Source organism: Molossus molossus, unplaced genomic scaffold (assembly GCF_014108415.1).
Source record: "Molossus molossus isolate mMolMol1 unplaced genomic scaffold, mMolMol1.p scaffold_m16_p_8, whole genome shotgun sequence".
Taxonomy (NCBI): Eukaryota; Metazoa; Chordata; class Mammalia; order Chiroptera; family Molossidae; genus Molossus; species Molossus molossus.
The window spans coordinates 29937344-29961288 of NW_023425402.1; the positions used below are offsets into that span (position 1 = coordinate 29937344).

General features: G+C 44.8%; 1 protein-coding gene across 1 annotated transcript in view; it reads right to left on the reverse strand.

The window, feature by feature from the left end:
• Positions 1-23945, reverse strand: part of EYS (eyes shut homolog) — a 1629530-nt gene that overhangs the window by 48106 nt on the left and 1557479 nt on the right. The window contains 3 exon segments of the mRNA XM_036248740.1: positions 638-782; positions 1606-1772; positions 18662-18844. Coding sequence (XP_036104633.1) covers positions 638-782; positions 1606-1772; positions 18662-18844 — 495 coding nt within the window.

The window sequence follows — 23945 nt, forward strand, 5'->3', positions numbered from 1 at the left end:
ATAGGGAAGATCGCAGGGTATGCTCCTTTTTGAACACAGAGAGACAGATGATGGCAATCCAACTGCTTGTCCAAGAATGGTGTTGGGTCTTAATGGTGTTGGCTTCTGGTGGCCTCTGTGGGACCACACCTTGGGGGTTTGGGTTAGTGGCTGCAGTCTGTCACTCATTTATTACATGTACATTCCAATTGGATAAAATTTTAATTTTCCCTGTGACCCCATGAGGTCTATGCTACTTACCCTATATTAAAAAGCACCTTATATAAAAAAAAATTATTCACACTCTATTTTTCATTTTGCTCCACAGAACTTATCACTTTATACCACTTTCTTTATATAATTTCTTTATTTAGTATATTTAGTGTTTATTATCTATTCCCTCCTTTGACCAACTAGAATGTAGACTCACAAGTATAGGAATCTTTATTTTTTTCACTGAAACATCCCAAATACTGAGCACATGGGTAGTAAGTGAATAATAAGAATAAACGCTTTCCATTAAAATCAAATTTTGATCAGGTCCAATCAGTAAGCAATCCACATTGCTAGTTTCAGAACTAGAAGCATACTCTTTAAAAGTCTTCTTTTCTCAAATTTTGAAACAAGTAGGTATAGTGGAACAGCCTCCAAGCCTTACCTTGAAAGCCGTTTTTAAAATCAGCTCCATTTGGCAGGAGATCTGGAGTGTATTCACTGTAGCCACCCACATAGAACTGACTGAACACATTGAGACCAACCAGTGTTCCTGGGGAGATGACGGATTTGTTTTTATGATCATCTACCTTCAAAAGGGGGGGAAAAAAACAAAGAAAACCTATTAAAAAGGGAATTACTTCCCCAAGGTGACTGTTAAGATACCCTTTATTTCCCATTAACTTGGCATGAAAATTTTACAGACCTGACTTTTGAGGAAATCAAACACACCTCACTACCCCATTCCTTGCTTCTCTGCTGGTGTCTGTTGCCGTGGACACTAAGGCGGCAGTCGTGGCTTGGCATTTCAGTCCAAATCACAGCTCGTCGAAGATCCAGGAGCCGGCATCCGGCCGTTCTCCTCCGTCTAGCCTAGCCTCTCTCCCCCACCCATTCTCAGTACCACAACCAGAGTCATTTATCAAAACATGGAAATCGACCCTGGTACACAACCCCCTTCGTAAATCTCTCAGCCGTTCTCCAGAGCTCCCAGGATAAACACCTGAACGTCTTAGCGGGACCTCAAAGTCCTTTGCCGGCACAGACCCTGTCGACCTCTAAGCCCATGTCTTGCTTCCCCTCACCGGAAAGCCAAACCGAGCCAGGCGCATTTTGTAAGCCCACACGAGCCACTGTTCTTCATCCCAGCTCCTGTTTATTTGAAGTCATGCTCACGCACCACCTGCTGGGGAAGCATGTCCTGAACGCTCTCTCTCACTTCACTTGTGTCGGTCCCGCCCCCCCTTCTGTATTCCTGCCCCACGGAACCGCAATCATCTCTCCGCCCTGCACGCTGTGCACGGCTCTGGGACCTCGAGGGAGCGGGTGGCGCGGCCTGCGCCTCGGGGCCGCAGCCCAAATCCACGGAGCAGCAGCACCGAGTTAGTCTGTGGGACCGACGAGGGGAGGTACCTTCAGCCAGCCGGTTCGGAAGACCCTCCCCAGATGGACCGTGTGGATCCCGAGGCTCAGATCGAGAGGGTCGCTCCTGACGCTCGCGAGCCCGGAGCCCAGGTTGAAGCTGTGCACCACGCGGCCGCCGCGCAGGCCCACGGCCAGGAGGTCGTCGCCGTCCAACCCTGGAATGAGAACACGCGTGGGGCAGGCTCCCAGGAGGACTTCGGGAAGGGCGGTCAGCTCCGTGTCCCTGTCGCTCTGAGTCACAGAGCAGGACAGCAAATTATAAGAGACGCCCAGCCTCTCATAGCAGCACCCAGGGAGGTGTGGGACCCGGTTCTGAGGCGCAGAAACTGGCTGAGCACTGAGAGTTTGATTTTTAAGCCATGCGATTTCTAGTCAACCCAGAGACATAATTAATACCTAAGAAGTTGGGATTAAAAGCTCTCTCGCTCCTTTTTTGGGTCTGCATGAAATTCAGTGTGTACTTTATAATAAGTAGGCCTTTACAACGGAGTAAAACCGCTCTGGTAGTTAGTGCTCTTCAAAAGATTGAGATAACCTAGCATCAGCTTTGAAGTTCTCTCCATGGATTGAGTATAAAGAAGACCAATTTCTATAGTTGCTCAGGGTATCTGTGTTCTGTTGCAAATGCTTTTGGCCATGCCACCCGGACTAGTGAAAGGTGGGCTGTTTCTGTGTTCCCTCTTCTCTCCCTACCCCCTTAGTCCAGGGCCACCCACGCGGCACAGGGAATGCAATACCCAGAGAACTCAGGACACAGCTAAGAGAGACCCGTAGGAAAAGGGCAGGTGGTTGAGGGAGATCTAGCATCAGGCACGAGGGAAAGGTCCTGGAGGTAGTTTTGGTGGCATTAGGAAGGTGTGGGATGGTTGATGATATAAGACCTGGCAGGTGGGCAGAGCTCAGCCAGGTGAAGACTAAGCTTCTAGAGCTAGGTGGAGGCAGAAGGTCTATTGACAGAGAGGAGGGATCCAAAAACATCTCCCGGTTTCTGAAAGGTGTTTGTAGACCTTTAGACTCAGGCTTGCAGGTAGGGAGTTGAGGCAAGGATTTCTTCTTGGAAGAAGAATTTAAAGACCCCATAGAAGTAAAAGGCTTAATCACAGGGCAAAAAGCAGGAGTGAGTTCTTGGATGTGGATGGAATTTGTCATCAGCAGGTGCAGTCTCTCCCTCCTGCACTGCTAGGGGTGATGTCTCACCCGCTCCGTGGCCTCTGTTGTTGGGCTGATCAAGGTAAAGGAGAGAAAGATCTGGAGGGTGGGCTCCCTAAGGTGCTGGAAAGCAGAAGACAGAAATGTCATTTAGAGATGTCTGAACTCTGCCTCTGTTTTTCTAACAGCTCTGCCATGGGCCCTGAGCGGGATTATTTTCGGACACTCCTTTGGTGAATATAATACACAGCCAGGATTGAGAACCACTGTGTTTGTTAAATGCCATACGGATGACTAAGCACTTTGAGAACTTACAGCAAATCTCCCCCACCCTCTCTCTCTGGTGATTACTTCCCACCTGCAGTACTGAAGCAGGTTAGCTGGGTTGTATATTTAAAATGTAAAGAACTCCCTGGAGAAGACATAGATTCAGGAAGACAGGCAGAAAAGAGAAAAACCACCATGAGAGATTGGAGACAGCCTCTCAGACAGCTGTTGAGATATAGATATCCTAGGGAGAGAGAGCTGGAGAGGAGAATGATACGATATTTATCTAGGGGTTGTGAATGGCGATCTTTTTGAGACATTCTAGTGGGACTCTGAATCGTCCTTCCAGTTGTCTAGGATGGTGGGGATGGGGACGTGCTCTGCTGACAGACCATGAGGGGTGGGAGAGCAGATTTATTCGAGCCGCCCTCTCTCCTGATCTGTTCCCACATCTTCCTCCAGCTATTGACAGCCTGCTTCATGCAGGAACTATATTACCCTCAAGGTCCTCACAGCCTGGTTGGGAGGACACAGGAGGTTTGTCTCAAGTGCCATGGGGAGCAGAGGAGAGGCAGCAGTGGGGGTCAGTTATTAAGACGGGCTAGGAGGAGTGTTAGGAAATTAAAAAGGAGGCAATTTTTAAGTTGGGTTCTTAGCAGACCCATAAAACGACAGGCAAGAATTTGGTTGGTCGATGAGGAAAGGTGAAGGGCTGAAGAGGGCTGTTGGAAGCAGAGGGAAGTAACTGTAAGAGCCCAGGAGGAGCAGGAAGCAGGTGTGCTTCCAGAACTGCTGGGCGCTGGGCCCGGCTGGCACTCAGTGTCTGCGGCAGAAAGAGCCATATCTTTTATCTATCTATCTATCAACTTTATTTATTTATTTAATTAATTTATTTTTGTTACAGATGTTTCTCCTTTTTCATCCACTGATTCCCCCTCCCCCTCCCTCCCCGCCCTGTCCCCAACTCTGTTGTCCATGTCCATTGTTCATCATACATGCATTTAAGTTCTGTGGCTTATCTCTCCCCCCACCCACTCTTCTGGGGATTGTCAGTCTGTACCCCACTTCCACGTCTCTGGGACTATCCCATTCCTCAGACTGTTATGTTCATTATATTCCACAAATAAGTGAGATCATATGATACTTGTCTTTCTCTGTTTGGCTTGTTTCGCTTAGGATGACACTTTTCAGGTCCCTCCATGTCGTCTCAAAGGATAAGAGATCTTTCTTTCTTACAGCTGCATAGTACTCCATTGTGTATATGTACCACTGCTTTTTTAGCCATTTGTCTACTGATGGACGTTTGGGCTGTTTCCAGATCTTAGCTATTGTAAATAGTGCTGCTACGAACATGGGGGTACATATATTCTTTCTGATTGGTGTTTCAGGCTTCTTAGTGTTTATTCCTAGAAGTGGGATCACTGGGTCAAATGGCAGTTCAATTTTTAATTTTTTGAGGTAACACCATATTGTTTTCCATAGTGGCTGCACCAGTCTGCATTCCCACCAGCAGTATACTAGGGTCCCCTTTTCTCCACACCCTCGCCAACACTTGTTGTTTGATGATTTGTTGATGGTGGCCATTCTGACAGGTGTGAGGTGATACCTCATTGTTGTTTTAATTTGCATCTCTCTGATGATCAGTGATGTTGAGCATCTCTTCATATGTCTCTTAGCCATTTGTATGTCCTGTTTGGAGAGGTGTCTATTTAGTTCCTCTGCCCATTTTTTATTTGGGTTCTTTGTCTTCCTTTTGTTGAGTTGTATGAGCACTTTATATATATTGGAAATTAACCCCTTATCTGATATATCATTGGCAATTATGCTCTCCCATACAGTGGGTTGCAAAAAGAGCCATATCTTTAAAGGGCCTAACATACAACAATAATGGATTTAAATATTTTGCTCGAGACTCCCAGAAGCCATGAAAGGATTTTGAATAAGAGAATTCCATTAGATCTGGATGTTAGAAGGATCTTGTAGCAACGCTGAACGCAGACATGGAAGCTGATGAGGAGCCTCATTAGATGGTCATTCAAGTGACTGAAGAGAGGAAAGAATAAGGTCTAAGTAAATCAAGGCCGTGACAGGGCAGGCAGAGAAAACAGGAGGCATTTTTGTGTGATCTGGAAGGACATTTTGAAATAACAGATCGACTTGGTGTGAAGAGTTGAGGAAGAGGGATAAGTTGAAGGTGGTCCTGAAGAAGCTGGTTTAAGGAGCCAGAAAGAAAGGCAGGGTTGGTCATGGGGCTAGGAGCTCGGCAAGGAGCAGTCTGGGGAAAGAGATCGACTTCAGTGCAGAGATGCTCCTGCTGACAGAGCATAGGAGTAGATGTTCCAAGGGGTGGGCATCAGTGAGCCAGGGTGCCGATCAGACTACCAAGCAGTTGACAGCATCTTATTTTTTTTATTTTTATATTTTTATCCTCACCTGAGGACATTTTTCCATTTTTTGTTCAGATAGAGCGGGAGGGAGAGAGAGGAAGAGAGAGAGAGAGAAACATCGACGTGAAGGGACACATCGAGTGGCTGCCATCCGCGCGACCAACCAGGGCCGGGGACAAACTGCAACCGAGGTACGTGCCCTTAGCGGGAACCGAACCCGGGTCTCTCTGTACCGCAGGCCGACACTCCAACCGCTGAGCCAAACCGGCCAGGGTGACAGCATCTTATTTACAGCCCCTGTTTTCCTTCCCTCTGTCACTTCTTCCTCTCCGGACTTTCTGTTAGAGTCCACCTTGGTGGTGGGTGATGGAGTAGATAAGAGAAAGAAAAGCAGTTGACAACCAGGGCTGGTGCCTGGAAGGTGGGCATACTTCAGGGACTTGGAATTGCTCTAGGGTGGTGTTTTGTAAACCTGGAAGTCTATCCCAGTTACTCAGAGAGCTTATCAAGAATACAGATTCTAGAACTTACATGAGAATCCTTGAAGCTAGGTAGGTTCAGGATATATTGTATTAGTAGGCTCCCCATCTATTTTTACACCAAGCTGGACTGGTGTTAATAACTCTAGCAGGGCCTGTGTGACCTGTGTTTTCACAAAGGGCTCTGCTCTCAGAAGGACCCCATCCTTGCTTAATGCTGTCACTTCTTGAAATTCTTTGAAGCTGTGTTTGGAAAGTGAAGTCACGGGACAGTGGATCACAAGCAGGAACAGAGGTGATACAGATGTACTACGTTGTTTGTTTCTGGCCATCCATTCGCATGTAGGGTTTGTGATATCCCATGAGAACAGAATGGCCAAAGTCCTGGGAATTCCCTGAGACTCCAAAAAAGTAAAAGGAAAACGTTCCGTCCAGCAGCCGAGGAGGTGGGGTTGCTGACCTGCCATGCTTTCCAGGGGAACCGCAATTTGCTTCAAGCGCAGAAAGGCAATGGTGGTCTGAGAAACTTGAATGACCAGGAAACCTTCTAATTTCTTTCTTACTCCTGTTGCTTCCCTATATCAGCTCATTATTTACATCCAAAATGATGGCAGAGAGGGGAAGGGAAAGAGAGGGAAGTCCCTGCTGTTTTTCCTGTCCATCCTTCTTTGCCCAGCAGCAGGCTGGTGGTCGTGTGGACAGATGTGCTTGTCTCAAGGGATGAAACAGTTGACAATTTTGTCAGCGTTTCACTGTTGTGATAAGAAAGAATCACATGTACCTGTACAGGCCATTCGATACCAATCATGCTGAAAGACCACTGAAGAAAAGCAAAATGCTTCTAGTGCCTTTAAAGGCATTGTTTCTCTGCTTGCCGAACAAGGAACCCTCCATGTTCATTTTGCAATGGGCCCCCCAAAGTACGCAGCCGTCCACGAGGGGGACCTCTGTTGCCTTCCTAAAGCAAACCTGGGAAGAGCAAAGTGAAACTAGATTGAGGCATGCATCGGAAGCTGTTGGGAGACTTTGTAGGTAGGTGCGACACAAACTTGTGGGGCGGGAAATCTGCTGCAGGGTTTTCGGGGTGATGCGGATGGCCACAGAGCAGCTGGGGGCTGGGGCTGCCTCTGAGACAGACAGCCTGTGAGGCCTGTTCTTACCCATCTCTGGGCAGCAGAAGGAGAGAGCATCTGGCTGGAGCTGTGTCCCCTCCCAGCATGAGCTCTCCTGAGTGCTCCGCTCTGAGGAACAAGGGGGATAAAAACGTCCTCTAAGAAGATTCTAAGGATTCGGTGATATTCAGTGCACATACTAGGCACTCAATGAATGCATGTTTTATTCCTTTTCCTCTCCGCTATGGCCTGACCTCAGCTCTGTGAATCCCACGTTCTTCCCCTGCTTCTCCAATACCAAGCCTGGTCTTCATGCTGGAGCACACATCTACTCCCAGGTGGCTTTGGGAGTAGAATTCTTCTTTTCCCTTTTTTCCCCTTAAAGCGATAGCCCTGCTTGCTTCAGGGCATCACTCTGACCCGACTGGAGAAACGTGGGTTCAACCATGGAGGCCCAGTACAGTGACTTGAAATTACAGTTTGTTACCATGCATGCAGATATCTTATGTCACTCTCTTGTAATTTATTGTAATGGGAGTTTCTCAGTTTCACACATAATAATATAAGCAATGCCGTACTTCAAACGACCACCGATGCTATGGACTAATGTCATTCTCAGATTCACTGTTTTAGTAGAACACTATTCTTTGAGTAACTTTGAGAAATATATGGGCAATTTGTATTTTTACATTGGTTAATTCATAAAGCAACAGATGATATTCAGCATTAATATTATATAAAGAGATTTTTAGTGATTGATACAGTGAGGTGTTCTTTTTTTTGTGTGAAAAGAATTAGAACTAAGCTCATTGGCATGCACAGCACAAATCCACAGTGACTCTTAATGAAACCAGGTTTAGGAAGAATATTTTTCGATGAAGCAAAGGATACTTGTTGGATATTACCTAGGAGCTGATGCTAAGAAGGGAGGGTTTAGAGAGATGATGCTGTGCCAGTGGTAATGGGGAGGAAGGAAACAACTTTAGATGAAGAGTGGTTAAGAAAAACGAGATGGAGGAAGTGAATAAAGTCCTTTCAGAATGTACACAAAAACAAACTAACTTGGTCTCCCTTTGGCTGGCAAGAAGTCACAACTCAATTGCAGTGTCTGCCAGGCAGGAGCTTTGACATGGGTGTGCTGTGACAAGCCATGTTTTAACAACTCACAGTGTTGTTTAGCCGAAGTCATGTAGTGGGAGGCGACCAGAGGCAGAGGTCAGAATAGCACCAGCCTCCTAACCAGCAGTGCTTAGCAACCAAAGCAAGAACTTAGCCTCGGTGAAGACGGTGCAGTGGAAGCCATGATAAAAAAAAGTGGTGATGACAAGCGAGGTGAAGGACGCTACCATGGAGAGTCTGGAAGGAAAGATGACAGAGCGTAGCCAGGCCATTCCACACCATCTCAGATGGCTCTTGGAATTGTGGGATGCATTAGGGGTAGATGGTGAGATGGTAATAATTCCTAAATACAGAGAACCTGTGGAGAAAAAATAAAAGAAAATGCTTGCATCACAAGCAGGTGATCATAGTTAAGTTTGTGGCATTTTGTTTCCTCAATTATTTAGAAGTGTTTACTAGATTATTTGTTTGTTTGTGGTTTGTTTTTAAGCCCAAAGGTTTTACTATTTATATCAGTGGTTGCCCATCCTGACTGGGCCTCATCAGTATTGTCTTTAGTTGGCTGGTATGGACAAGAAGGGGAAATCTATTATATAGGAGTGAGGAAAGGTATCAAAGGTGTCAGATAGTTTGCCCAGGAGAAATCATCCAGGTCAGTTTGATCTGGAGGAAAAAGAGAGAAACAAAATAAAGAGAACAGATAGGCAGAACTGTGAGCAACCTTGCATTTTATGGTGATTGTAATGGAGTTCTTTTGAAAAACAAAAAAACAGACAAACAAACAACCCAAGTCAATTATAAGTAATTAGCTTTTCTTGAAGGAAGGCCTGAAGAAGAGTAGCTAGTGCTTTGATCTGCAGATTCCTAACGAAGATCGCAAAAGGAAGAATGAGACATATGTGCAGAAGAATTAACTCAGGCCGTGCATTGGAGAGAACTGGGCACACCTGTCCAGCTGTTCCTCCCGCTGATTCGGGTCCATCGCTGTGTGTTGTAAACCATAAAGCTGCGCATGCGCGCCCTCACTGGTCTGCTTGGAAAGACCCCTCAGAAATCAGCCTGTGAGGTTGGGAAGAGGCAGACCTCTCTCAGGAGCCTGGTCGAGGGTTCAGAACCATTCTGTTCAGGCTGTTCCTTGGCTAGTTCTGAGGCAGCATTTTGGGAGTCTAGAACATTTATGTAACTCTGTAAAACACATACTTTTCTAATCACTTTGCTATACATCAGAAACTAATACAGAATAATACTGAATGTAAACTCTAATTGAAAAAAAAATAAAAATAAAACATAGGCAGCACCATGAAATCCGTGTGTATTTCAGCACCCTCCAGTTAAAGGTTAGTCTTGTGACCTTGAAACACCAGAGAAACCTGATAATTCTCATTCCACTGATCCAACGATCTTTTAATGCCAGTAGTGTTTCATTTAGAATAAAATGTCAATTTATTAGAAAAGAAAGAGTGAGTGTGACTTATTATTTCTTTGAACTGTCCTTTCAATACGATAAAATAGTGCCAAGTATCACATCTAACTTACCCTCTGAAAATGATAATGGACTCACAACAGGGGTGAGCTACACGCACATGGGCACTTCATCTAGGCCTCTGTGCTAATGTGATTTCCGGCCACTCACATCCTCTTTTTCCTTCTTTCGGAGACATGGCAATGAAAATACTAACACTTCATAGGATTGTCCGTAGCAATAGTTACTGTTTTAAAAGATCTTTTCAAATGGATTCAGAAATCCCAAGTGGCAAGCAGACTTCTCCTCTCCCCTCCTCCTGTCCTGCCCCGAGTGAGCGAAAGGACGCGAGGGGAGTCGCGAGACGATGCCGTGACTTTCCCGTCCAATGCACCTGCTTGCTAAGTAGCTCCTGACCCCTGGATGGATTTGCCTCCCAAAACCACCATTCCTGGTGTCAGACACACTTCCTGAAAACATTTGGGTACAGTGCTAGGGTCTGTAAAGCTTTTCGATTTCTGAAAGACAGAACCTACCGTTTTATCACATATTCTTGACATTGTTGTACAATGATGTTGGCACAGAGACACTAAGATAAACAAAGATGTTTTAGTTGACCGTTCATGGCTATGAGAGGGTCTATTCAGTGTTTAGAAAGAGAGCTAAATGAATATGAATGAAGAGAGAGAAAAGTGTGAATGATTTTAGAAAAATAATGGAAGACATTTATGGGATTAGAATCAAAGCTAAGGGAAAAAATATGTCTAGACTGATATGTGAGAAATAAGACCCCAAAGAATGGAATCTCACCTACCAGCACGATACAAATTGAGTGGTATAAGATTCCAGACATTTGAGCGATTTTTATTCTATATTCAGTGACAGTCTCTGCTTTAGTGGGTGCTAAAGGAGAATTAAGATGACGGGAGATTTTGGATGGACCCTTGAGGAGCATAGTTTCTGCTGATTCTAAGATCTGTGCCCCTTCTGACCACAGTGGCAAAGTTTCAGCGTCCTGTTCTGTTGATGTGCCCATTAAACGATGGCTGCCCCAGAGCTTTGAAAGCATCAGAACCGTACACAGCCTGCCCATGGGGTTTCTTCACTCCTCATTGTGCACAGAGGGGACCATGTAGCATCTACTTCAGGGGACTCAGTGATGAAAACGTGGGCAATGGGGACTGGCTGGGGTTTGGGGCCAAGTCAAGATGGTGCCCTGACTCACAGCTGTGCCAGTGGGCAGACTGTGGGGTGAGGGTGATGGTCACGGCACACGAAGGGGGGATAAAATGCATTTTGTGGGGCGACATATAGCCCACATTTTTCTGTCTCTTGAACGAACGGATCTGAAAGTGGAAAAAGAGGGAAGTCCGCTTTCTCTGGCTGTGTGCCGTCAGAGGAAAGACTGTGAGAACAAGGAATGCAGCACCAGTTTATGTGTAAACCTGAATTCCATTAGATGGACCACAGCTGCTCACTGGAAGTGTAGAGAAAAGAAATAATGGCCCTGGCTGGTTTGGCTCAGCGGTTAGAGCATCAGCCTGCGGTCCGGAGAGATCCGGGTTCGGTCCTTGCTAAGGGCATGTACCTCGGTTGCAGTTTGTCCCTGGCCATGGTTGGCATCCACTCTACATGTCCCTTTCACGTCGATGTTTTCTCTCCCTCTTTCCCTCCCACTCTATCTGAACAAAATATCGAAAAATGTCCTCGGGTGAGAATAAAAAAAAGAAAAGAAATAATGATGATGTGGGCTTGTAGTGGATTTGCCCTTGGCCCGGATTTGCCCTTGGCCCCTTCTCTTTGATTTTTTTTTCCCTCTGGATGTTCTATTTTTTTAATCCACACCTGAGAACATCTTTGCATTTATCTTCAGATAGAGCGGGAGGGAGAAAGGGAGGAAGAGAGAGAGAAACAGTGATGTAAGTGAGACACATTAACTGGCTGCCACACGACCCCAACCGGGGCCAGGGACAAACTGCAACTGAAGTACATGCTCTTAGTGGGAACCGAACCCAGTCTCTCTGTCTGCTGGCTGACGCTCTAACAGCTGAGCCAAACCGGCCAGGGCCCTCTGGATATTCTGTGACACCAAAGTCACCCATTTAACTGTGCTTAAAGGTACTTTCACATAAATTTCAAAAAAGAGTGTTTGTGTGTGAGTGTGAGAACCTACACATTTTTGTCATTTTTAACCCTGCTTGAGCACTGGTAAAATACGACCGTTTTCATACATGTCTCAGTCAGTAAAGTGAATGAGTTTAACTTTTTTGAACAATCTTAAGAACTGAAATCATTCAGTAACAGACAGCTCTGATGTTAATGTCGCAGATATTCAATTTCATGAAAACTAAGATTTGGTAGTTTGAGGTTGTCAGGAAGAAATTCTGACGATTTCTAGTCCCTCTGATGTGACTACAGAAGAAGATAATGAGCATTTTCCTGACAGCATACACCGGTATCTATGTTAATAAAATGCCTCAGCCCCGTGGGCCTGGGAGTCGTGCTAGTTAAGGAATCGGCGGCAGCCTGCTCTCATTCACCAGATCTTCCTTCTGCCTGATCCACACCACGGCTCTCAAAAAACAGCGGAGCTGATGGGTTTCTGGGACACTCCCCTCTTCATTTGTCTTTTTCTGCACTGTAGAGGACATTCATTTTTTTTCCCCCACAGAAAAACATCAAGCTATATTTATTAACTTTATTTCTGGTACAGTTGATAACTAAGGGCTTGAAGTAAGCAAGCAATTGTAGGTGTGGAATACGAGGAAATCTTTCCTAATTATTGCAGCATCGAAGACCTGCATGCCAGTGACCTACAGAGAGCCCTGCCCACAAAGGGCTTAGGCACGCGGGTCAGGTATCCAGGGAGTTACAGATTTCTGTCGGAAAAATTCCATTGTGGCATTATATCTTTTTGTTGTTGTTGTTAATCCTCACCAGAGGATATTTTTCCCATTGATTTTTAGAGGGAGTGAAAGGGAGGGAGGGAGGAGGAGAAGAGAGAAACATTGATGTGAGAGAAACACATCGATTAGTTGCCCCGACAGGGGCTGGGGATCGAATATGCAACCCAGGTACATGTCCTTGACTGTGAATTGAACCCATGACCCTTTAGTGTGTGAGGCCTATGGTCTAACCACTGAGCAACATCAGCCAGGGCTCATTATACCTTTTTAATATGGGCTAATATTGAGATTTTAACTTACATTTCAATGATATGAACAGGGATGCATGTCTCTCACCTCCTTCTTTTACTTCAGTCCCAACTTCTTCACTACAATCCAGATTAATCTATGTTTACACAGTGTTATCAGCTACCAGGATACTCTCTGTCCACAGAGAGTCTTTCTGTTCGTGAAAGAATCAATAACAGTAATTATTGATTTCTCACTCAGTACCCGCCACGTGAATGATGCAGTTGGGGATACAAAAGAAAATTGAAGTCATGGCTCGTCCGAAAAGAATTTAAGATGAACCTTGCTGAGGGACAAGACTAAAACGATGCAATTGCCGTTATTCTAATGTTTCTGACTTAGGGAAAGGGTAGCTTCTTAAGATTCAAAGTAGTGACTGTGGATGACAAAACAGTATCCCAAATTATGAGATGTAAATGGCAAGTCCTGCACAGGTTTGTGTAGACAGGATAGGAGGAGACACGGACTGGGCAGGGGCGGTCGCACGATGGGCAGCGTGGAAGCGTGGACGGCCTGGCGGCCTCCAGGCGGAGGAAGCTGGGGGCGGGGTAGTGAATGGGGTGACGATCTCGGGTGGAGTAGCCCGGCTGGGAGAGAGTGAACTGGGAGTGCCAGGTGCAGTGGAAGGAAAGGGTGAGACGCACACGAAAGGGAACGCATGCCCCGGCTGTTCCAGCTGGATGGGATTCCTACCCTCCGAATGCCGGCTGTTCTGTCACTTAGGTACTTCTCATTCAGTGAGGTCTGTGTTCGTGTACTAGGTGCTGTGATAGGCGCTCTGAGTACCAGATATGGTCTCTGCCCTCGGGTTTAGTATTTTTTTTTTTTAAATATGTTTTTATTGATGTTTTAGGGAGAAAGAGGTGAAATATCGATGTGAGAGAGAAACATTGATCAGCTGCCCCCTGCACGCCCCCTGCTGGGGACCAAGCCCACAAGTCAGGAATGTGCCCTGACCGGGAATCGAACCGGGGCCGCTCAGTGCATGGGCCGATGCTCAATCCACTGAGCCACACCGGCCGGGCTGGTTTAGTGTTGTCCACTGGTATTCATTCTTTCAAAAACTGTAATGCGTGTCTGTGTGTGGCAGCCACTGTGGGTCTAAGAAAAACACCACGGGACAGTTCTCCAAGAGGTCCAGACACACAGTGACAGTAACACATGGTCATTGTTACCGGCAAACGGCAGTGAGACTAATTCTTACATTTTCTTGGAAGTGTTAAAGACTTCAAAGAAGAATGATCTTGTCAGCTGAGGCTTAAAGAACAGAAGTGTTTTGGAGGCACAAAACAAAGTGTGACTAGCTCGGGAAGAGGGAACAGCCTGTGCAAAACACCAAAGGGAAGGACATAGTGATATGACGCTGAATGTACCGGTGCACAAATCCTGCTGAGTGGAGAGTGGATTGAAGGAAAAACGATTATACAAATGGGGTGGATAAACATCTGTGCAGTTATGTAAAGGATCTTAGGTGGTCTGATTCCCCTGTAGCAAAACAGAAAATAGAGAGGAAGAGGGACATGACTGGGCAGGGGTACTGGAATGGAGGTTATTGCAAGTAAGCTGGGGCCAATGAGGAGAAGAAAGAGAATAGAAAGAGGGGAAAAAAAGGAATGAATGGGGAGGTAAAATGGACAGATGCTGGCATTTGGTAGAATGTGGGGATAGAGTGAAGAGAAGACAAGGACCTTGTCTATCTTGTTCATAATGGTCTCTTCAGCACCTTGAAGAATGGCTCATCTGGGCTCCCAGCAGATATTTGTCAAATGAATAAAAGGGAGAGACGGATATGCAGGTGACTCCTGGGTTTCTGGCTGGAACAGAACGTTTATGCCAGCCCCCAAAGGAGAGACGATAACGTCGTCATCTGTGAACTGCTGAACATACAGGTGATTTCTGGAAGAATAAACCATAGGCAGGCATTTTTAAGGATGTGTGTGTGTGTGTGTGTGTGTGTGTGTGGGGTAGAAATGGAAGAAGAGATACTGAAGGAAATGCCAAATATGGTGGTAAAAGCATAGGAAGGGAATTAGTTTAGGTTAAAATCGCAAGTCAAGAGACAGATTTTCAAGCTGAAATGTTTGAAAGGATAATCTGTCCAGAGAGCTCAGTGAGAATAAACTGGAAAAACCAGTGACCAGGGAAGAGTATAATCAGTGCTGGGGAATGAAGGTTCTTTGCCTTTTCATGTGGTCATGTCAGAAATTAGAGGTTGGCTTACATTTCAAGTTATTATAGAAGCTCTGTGGTTTTGTGCATTTTTTAACCTAAGAAAGACAAAAGCAGCGTATGGGATGGTAATTTTAGTGCTAACACCCAGCATACAGGTCAGAGATCGATGCTACTGAAAAACAAGAATAACATCTTCATTTGGAGTTCCTATCGCCATGAAAAATAGCCTGACTGGGATCATAGTTTCGTATGTAGAATAGATCATTTCACATTTTGTGGTTAATATTCATCATTAAATATTTTAAAGAAATATGTCTTTCTTCAGTGAATAACTTTGTGATACACAAACTGATGAATCATCCCTACACATTACACTATGGGCAATGATTACATTTCTTAGTCCGTCCTCATATGTGGTCTAATTTAGCTGGTCCCTCAAGGTTTTGAGAGGTTGCTCTCAAGTATTAGTTACATAACAAGCACCTAAGGTACTTGGGAAAATTCTGTTATTTAATTCAAGAAGGCCTGGGAATTAGCGTTTTAACAAGCACCCTCCTGTGATTCTGATACAGGAGGGAAGAGGTCCTACTTGGAGAAGCATTGCTTTAAAAGCAGTTTAGTGCTACTTGCATTTTTTTGCTGGTGTTCTTGCTCCCTCTGGTGGTACACTGTGGAATTGCATGTTTCAGATTTCGTTTTCACAGAGAAACTGAAGCCTCCACAAATTACCTACCTGTTCATTTAGCCTTTATTTAACCACGCTGTCAACCTACAAATGCCAAGTTCAAAATTAGCATTCATATCCATACATACAAATAAAATTAGTGGAGAAAAATCACAAAATGTCACATGTAAAATTCCACGACTTAGAAAAGCTGTGGCCAAAACATTGCCCCCCCCCCCTTTTCTGAGAAGTTTGATGTTGTGTTTAGAATACGGAAAAGTTATATATGCATGTATGCATGACCAATGGACATGGACAACTAAGCCCGGGACAGGGTGGAGGGGGGGTGGGGTGGGGGGTGCCAATGGGGTAAAAAGGTAAAATATCTGTAACAAAAAAATAAATAAATAAACAGAAAAAAAAAAAAAAAAAAAAAAAGAATACGGAAAAGTTATTTGGTGGCAGTATTTTCATGAACCAAGTGTTAATGCCTTGTTTGAGTTCTCCTTCTGTGAATCGTTCAGGATTTAAAAGATAATGTTTTAAAATAAGAAGGACCCAGGGTGTGTAATGCTCATTTGAATTTTTCATTCGCTAGGTTTCTTTTTTGTTGTTGTTTGCTAATGAAAAGGATATAATTGATAAACATATGATGAAAGGTATGAGGATTAAAGAGTGAAGAGTGGGAATTCCTTTAGTCCTTCTTCCCTTCGTGATTTCTGCAGTCATTCAACAGAGTAGTTATTAAAACCACCTGAGAGAAGCTTTGTGCATGATACAGTGATAATGGGGATACCATTTCTATAAATGAGAGATATCTCGCCAACCAAAGCCTGGCAGAAAGAATCCAATCCTGAGCGGACAGGCTATCAACATGCAGGAGATGGGGGAGATTTACCAAAGGAGTAGGGGCAGGGTAGCCTCTGGGGACATTCTAATGGAGAGGATGGCATTTGACGGGGAACCCCAAATAGTGGCTACTTTTTAAGTCCCTTTGTGCAGCAACTATGTTGCTGATTTACATATCATGCCATGATCTGTTCTTTAAAAAATTTTTTTGGGGTACAATTATCTGTTCTTACTGTGGTTCTTCTCATTCATTCAGTACTGCTGTGTGCTCAGTGTAGGCACATAAAGTCAAAGGGGATGACTTGGGCTGTGTCCACACCGAGCTCCCCCTCTCTAGTGGAGACAGACAAGAAACAGCTACTTAAAAATAGATAAGGGCCCTGGCTGGTTTGGCTCAGCGGTTAGAGCGTCGGCCTGCAGTCCAGAGAGATCCAGGTTCGGTTCCCACTAAGGGCACGTACCTTGATTGCAATTTGTCCCCGGCCCTGGATGGGTCGTGCGGGTGGCAGCCACTCGATGTGTCCCTTTCACATCGATGTTTCTCTCTCTCCCTCCCACTCTATCTGAACAAAAAATGGAAAAGTATACTCGGGTGAGGATTAAAAAAAAAAAAAAAAGATAAAGGAATTATAAATTGAAGTAAGGGCATGGAGGAAATAAACAGGAAGCAGAGGTAGAGAATAACTTGGACCGGATGGGATAAGACCTACTTTTGTGAAGGGGACTGGGAAGGTCTCCTGGAGAAAATACAAGCAACAGTGTTCATTGAGGTCAAGGCTATTTTAAATGCTTTTCATGTACTAACTGTCAATCCTCGAAACTCTACTAGGGGGTGCACCATTATTTTACCCATGTGACAGGTGAGGAAACCGAGGCACAGAGACATTAAGTAACTAGCACGTAATTTGTAGGTGGGGAAACTGGGTACACAGCCAGGCCCAGAGCCTGCTCTCTGACCACTCAGATCGCCCTTCCCTGCCCCGGCGGAGGGAGGAGCCCAGCAAAGGCCCCGGGACAGAGAGGGCCAGCCGACCAGGGCTCCCGCATCTCCGGAGGACAGGGGACGGAGATGATGGGAGTGGCTGGTGGAGGTTAGAGACAGGGGGAGGCCCTTGGAGAACTCGGTCAGGAGGTTTGGATTTCATTCTGAGTACAGTGGAAAGTCAGGCAGGTGTCAAGCAAGGTTCAAATAGGGCGAGACGCCTTTTAAAAAGGTAACTCTTGCTGCACGTTGGAGAACGGATTGCAGGCAGGAAGGGCGGTGGGAAGAGCCGTCAGGAGGAGGCCACGAGGTTCCGGCAGCAGAGAGGGGCAGAGATCGGAACGGAATTTGGAAGGAAAATGAATAGCACTTACTCCCATGAGGAAGTGTCCCCAGCCTCGCAGAGGTGGTGGGGAGCTGGTACATTGTGCTTCACCGGGGGCTGGGCTCCTTGCAGACACGTGTTAATAGGAAACCAATGTGCTGTTAGGAGAGTCACTGAGGGAGCTGAAAAAACAGTGCGATTCCCCGAGCACAACTGCAGATGGTCGAGAGAAAGGTCTTTTTCCAGTAGAATATATTGATTTCACAGGTGAGGACACTGAGCTCAGAGAAGGTAGTGGTGAATTGCCTAACTAGTTAGTTGTTCACTTGGGAGTAACTGTATCCCACACGTGCATAACTGGTTTCTACTTAAAGGCAGAACCAATTTAACTGATACGGTGATTTCCCATCAATTCTAGGGCACTGGAATACTTTGGTACAGGCCGAATATTTTCTTCATTTCTTACGTCTTTAGTTTGAAATCCATTCCCACTAAACAACACAGGGTCAAATGCTGTCCCTATGGAGAATTTCTCTTCTCCCCGTCTACGTATATGAGACAAAAAGAAATAGAGGAAAAGACAAGTCCAGACGCTCACTTCTCATGTGACGGGGTCACCCTCTCTGCCTTGGTGTGGGCTTGCAGGAATTCTTGCCCTTGATCCTAACAGGTAGCCCTAATATGGACAAGGTTACAGAAAAGGTCAGGGACCTGCTGAACACTCAGGACCAAGTACAAGGGACATGCTTGAGACAGAAAACAGGAAGAGGCTGTATCTAAGCAAGTGTCTCCTGTATCCACGGCCAATTAGAGTGTCCATAAAGGATCTCCGAAGTGTTCTTATGGGACCTAAGCAAGTCCTAGAGGGTTCAATTAATCTTACCATGGCCCTTCTGTCCAGTGAAAAATATGACGTTATTTTGCAGTGCCGAGTGATTGTTTGCTAGCTGAAACTTCACGTGGAATTCATAATCGAAGGCGATGTCTGGGATCCGTGAATAAGCCAGGAATGAAGTGTATCCGAAGGCATCCAGGCCACTGAACCTGGGCTGAGTGATATTAACAGCTGTGGAAAAACCCAAACCCACATGTTAAAATAAACCTGCACATGTACTGTGGGAGGAGGGTTATGGTTTGCTGATGTCTCTGGCCAGAGAGCCTGTTTACTATCACACCAATTACACCTAAGTGCTCTCAGCATGGAGTCTCTCAGTGACTCAGTAGGGGATTTCAGAACCAGCAGAGGGCCCTGTGTTTTGAGATCCTGTGCCTGCATGTACCACTCGCATGCCCTTTCTGCGTAATGGAGAATTTACTTAGAAAGAAGAACCTTATATTTTGAGCATTAATTATAGAAATGGAAAAGATCACTGGCAGACAAAGTATGTACCCAGGTGCTTTGTAAACAAGCTCTGGCATCCGAACACTGGCTATGACTTAGAGAGGGATTCACAGCTCGGAACAAACTGGCTTTCTAGTCCTGCCCCTTCACAGTAGCTGAAGCCATAGGTCAGGGCTAGCAAAGCCAAGAAATGGGAAGGGACCGCAACCAGTTTCCATGACCGTATGGTGAATGAGCAGAACTTTCCTTGAAGTAAAAAAAAAAGTCATTGTCTAGAATAAAATGTTCATTCTTACTGTGTTGAGATGCTTGCTGGATTATGCAAACACTAGTTTCCATAGGTTTGAAACTGTAAGGAGACTTAATAGAAACAGAAAGTGGTAAACCACAGAAGTCAAGGGCCAAGTGTGGACAAGGTAGGATTGAATTGAGGGGTGCCATGAGCCAGCTGTGCCTCTATCTAGTTTTGCATACAAATGTCTCGTTCACTGCTGTTTCCTTCATAAATAGTCCCAGATGGCTTTCCCCCCACGTCAAGGGGACCACAGGAAACAGGAAGGGGGACTTTGAGCCCCCATCCCTGATTGTTAGGAACAGTATTCCCAGATGAAAGGATGTTCCTAGGATCTATTTTTATTGGTTCCAGACAGCTTGCTAGAGGAAAGAAGGGATTGTTTTGATTACCTTTTATTGCTTATCTCTTCTCAAGAGATGTTGGCTCTCTTGGGAAGTTGTAAAACTAGAATTTTTACAAGCCTTAAGAAATATCCTCATTCTGCTATCCAACACATAAAATAAAAGAGCTTGTTATGTCTGGTTATTATTGTTTATATAGCAAATAATTGTGCTATCCTGGGAAAAATGATTCTAGTTGTCAGAGGCTTTTATTTCTGCTTGTTTCACATAACTATTCAAGTAGGATAATTATGTGTAATAAGTCGAATACTTCATTTTAATATTTAATTAAAGTCTTATCATTTTCTTCTTTGGGATGTGTGGCCTAAGATTTTTTTTTCTTTCTTTCTCAGAACTCACCAAAATCTGATGTGGGATTTTCAAATCTATCACCTTTTATATTTATTTTAAAAAATCTATTGAAGGAATTTATAGTTCATGTTCCAGAGATAAGAAGACTTTCCATTGGGTATTCCACTTTTGGTAGTTCAGGGAAATGAAGTGTACTGCAATTGAAACAAGATAAAAATACAAACAGTGTTTTGCCATTGGCATTAAAACCAATGAAAATAGAATTCACAGTCCATCTAGGTTATGTGAGCAAACAGGTTCCCTGTATTTCACTGTCAGACTGTGCTACATGCTGGTGACTCCAAGATAACAAAGTACAAGCCCTGCCCTTGAGGAACAAGTGTATGGTCAGTACATTTATTCAGTAGAACTGGACTGAAAATTGAGGCTTGGCTGATGAACAGGGATTCACCTGACAGACGAAAGGAAAAATTATTTCAGGTAGAAAGAACAGCGTGTTCAAAGGTGGGAAGGCCAAGACAGCATGTCATCTGCCTAGGAGACTGGCGGAGTTTGCAACTTGTAGCGTGAAGTATGAAGAGTGCAGCTCGGAGGGTTTCAGGCTCGATCCCCCGTCGGGGGCGTGCAGGAGGCAGACGATCGATGTTCCTCTCTCACATCAATGTTTCTCTTTCTCTCTCCCTTCCTCTCTCTCTCTAAAAAAAAAAAAAGAAAATCAATAAAAGCATATTTTTAAAAAAAGGAAGAGTGCAAGCAAATGAAACGAGAGAGTCAGACAGGGGTCTGACCTTTGAGTAGTTGGGCAATGACCAAAGTTTCCTTTTAGAAATATCACTCTGAGGATGAAATGGGGAGCTCAGATCAGACAGAGAGAACTGGAGGACTAAACTTTGGTCAACATGAAAAGGAGGACTTTGCTGATCCCAAGAAACAGGACAATGAGTTAAGGTTATACCGAACTGTAAATGTAAGGAAATGTATGGGTAACTCGTTAAAAAGAGTAATGGTGTGATATTTATCTGAATAGTCAAACAGTGTTATCTATGCTAGCAACCCATCAGAATTAAGTTTATGACACACTTTTCTTTTTTCTTTTTCTTTTCCTTTATTGACTTTAGGGAGAATAAAGAAGAGGGAGAGAGAGATAGAAACATGGATGAGCGAGAACATTGATTAGCCACCTCCTGCATGCCCATCATTGGGGATCAGGCCCACACCTGGGCATGTGTCCTGACTGGGAATCGAACTGATGACCTCTTGGTGCATGGGTCGATGCTCAACCACTGAGCCACACTGGCCGGGCTATGGCACACTTTTTTACTCATAAAAAGAAGTGAGTGGCCCTGGCTAGTTTGGCTCAGCGGTTAGAGCTTCAGCCCGTGGACCAGAGTGTCCTGGGTTTGGTTCCCACGAAGGGCACATACCTCGGTTGCAGTTTGTCCCCAGGCCCAATTGGGGTCATGTGGGTGGCAACCAGTCGATGTGTCCCTCTCACATCAATGTTTCTCTCTCTCTTCCTCCCTCCTGCTCTATCTGAAGATAAATGCAAAAATGTCCTCGGGTGAGGATTAAAAAAAAAAAAAAAGAAGAAGTGAGTGTATTTTGAAAGTTGAGGACAACAAAGCCCACAGGAATGGATCTGTCACTCGCTCGGCATTTCTCAGTCTCAACTGCAGCTTCCACATGTGGCCGTGGGCACATGAACTGCCGCGAGGCCCGACTGAGGTAGATGTCGTACAGGGAGAAGGATGTGGAACTTCTTAATAATATTTCATATGCATTAAATATTGAAGGAAATGAAATCTATTATTAAAATAAACTTCACTTGTTTCTTTTTACCTTAAAAAATGTGGTTATTAGCAAATGAAATCATAGAGGCAGTTCACATTCTATTTCTACTGAATAGCACTGCGGAGAGAGCCACGTGTCACTGGGCAGGTGAGTTTTTCCCCTGAACACTTAGTTGTGACTCACTTTAGGGGGCTTAGTCTTTTGGCATCTTTGAACCTGTAAAATGAACATCCGGCCCATTGCTAAGAGACTCTGTGTCCCCATCGACACTATTGCCATCACGCTGCACCAGGGAGAACACGGAGGCACCCAGATCAGGAGAATGAGGACTTTCAACCATCCAAATGATTCTTTCCAGTTCCTTAGAGTAATCTCTTTATGATCTTTAACCAGGCAACGTTTTGTTGATCTGATTACTCTATTACACAGATTTCCAGATCGGACTTCTGGGAACATCTGTCGTCATCAAATCAGGAGACTGAATGGATATTACTGGGACTATTTTAGGGCTATTAAATGCATTGTTTTCCCTCTGCAATCTCGGGTTGTCTCATGATTCCGAAAGTGAATGTGTGCACTTTTTTTCTTACATTCTTTTAAAGTTGCAGCAATGGATTGGGCTCAGAAGGAAGGAAGGGGAAGGCTGGCATTTGAATTAAAGAGTAATTGTTTAATGTGTGGAGGAAGTGAGCAAAATCACTAGCAACAGTCTGGGAACAGTTTAGGCTGTCAGAAAGCCGTATGAAGCTTATTAAAAATTCTACAAACCTGCAACAAAGGAAGAGTGTCATAATCTTTTCTATAATATAGTGGCTATGTCGTAGGCTCGGTGTAGAATCTCTGCACAATGTGTTATATTATGCCAACAGAACACAGTTTAGCAAAAATTACCACAGAAAGGGTATAAACGTCGGTTTAGTCTCTTCATCTGTAAAACGAGGACGGTAGGAGCACCCAGCTCTTTGTGGGGAATGAGAAAAGGACGTGGCTGAAGGGAACACACCTGAGCTGTCCACAGATCGCGAGAGGGCCATCCTCCAGCACCTGCCCTGCAAGCCTACCTTTTCCCAGTGAAGTCACTTTCCAGTCTCAAGGACAACTGACTTGTACCCCTTCTCTTCTCCTGTAACATCTAGTACCCGCCTTACCTCTCCCAAATGATGAGCTTGCTTATGTCACTGAGAAAAACACCCAACTCTGAGAACAGAGAACTACTCCCTTCTTCCACCACCTCACCCACCCTCGGAATCTTTCGTTTTGATCCATATGTGCTGCCTTCCCTCTGGTTAGAGGGCTGACTGCCTGGGGGTTGGCTCCACCCCTCAGGTATTCAAGCTCATCACTCAGCCATTCTCTCCTTCTTCCCAGGAGTTACCAAATTCTTCTCTACTGAATCATGCCTTTTAATGTAAAAAATGTTAGATGATCTCCATTTGAAAAACAAACTAAAAAAAAAACAAACTGAACACCTGCTTTCCTCAACTCCACATGGCTCGCTAACTAGCTACTCCTTGTTTCTCTGTTCATCCTTAAGGAACCCTTCTAAAGAGCATCTGTTGTGACTCTTTCCATTTTTTTACCACCCTTTCACTCCTGATTTTATCTCTATCTTTCCTTTCAAACTTCTTATGTTAAGGTCACCCGTGACCACCATCTTTCCAAATTCAGGGTCAGTTCTCTGTCTTCTTCATCTTCACTGTCTCAGAAGCAGTGGACAGGGTCGCTTGTCTCTTGAAACTCTCTCTTTGCTTGGTTTCCGCAGATCTGCGCTCTTCCTACTGGAAACTGCTCCTTGGCATTCTCCTTTTCTTTCCGTCCTCCCCGCCTACCCTCTCTCTATTTCATTATGCGAACCATCTACCGGAGGAAGACCCTGGGTAGTAGTCTTTATCCTTGACTTTCCAGATTCATATACCCAGTGACCTACTAGACATTTGACATATGTTTGTATGTCCAATAGGAGTCTGCAACTGAACAGATGTAATGCAGAACTCTTTATTCTCATATCCTTATAACCCTCCATACCAACTCTTGTCCCTTCCTTCTT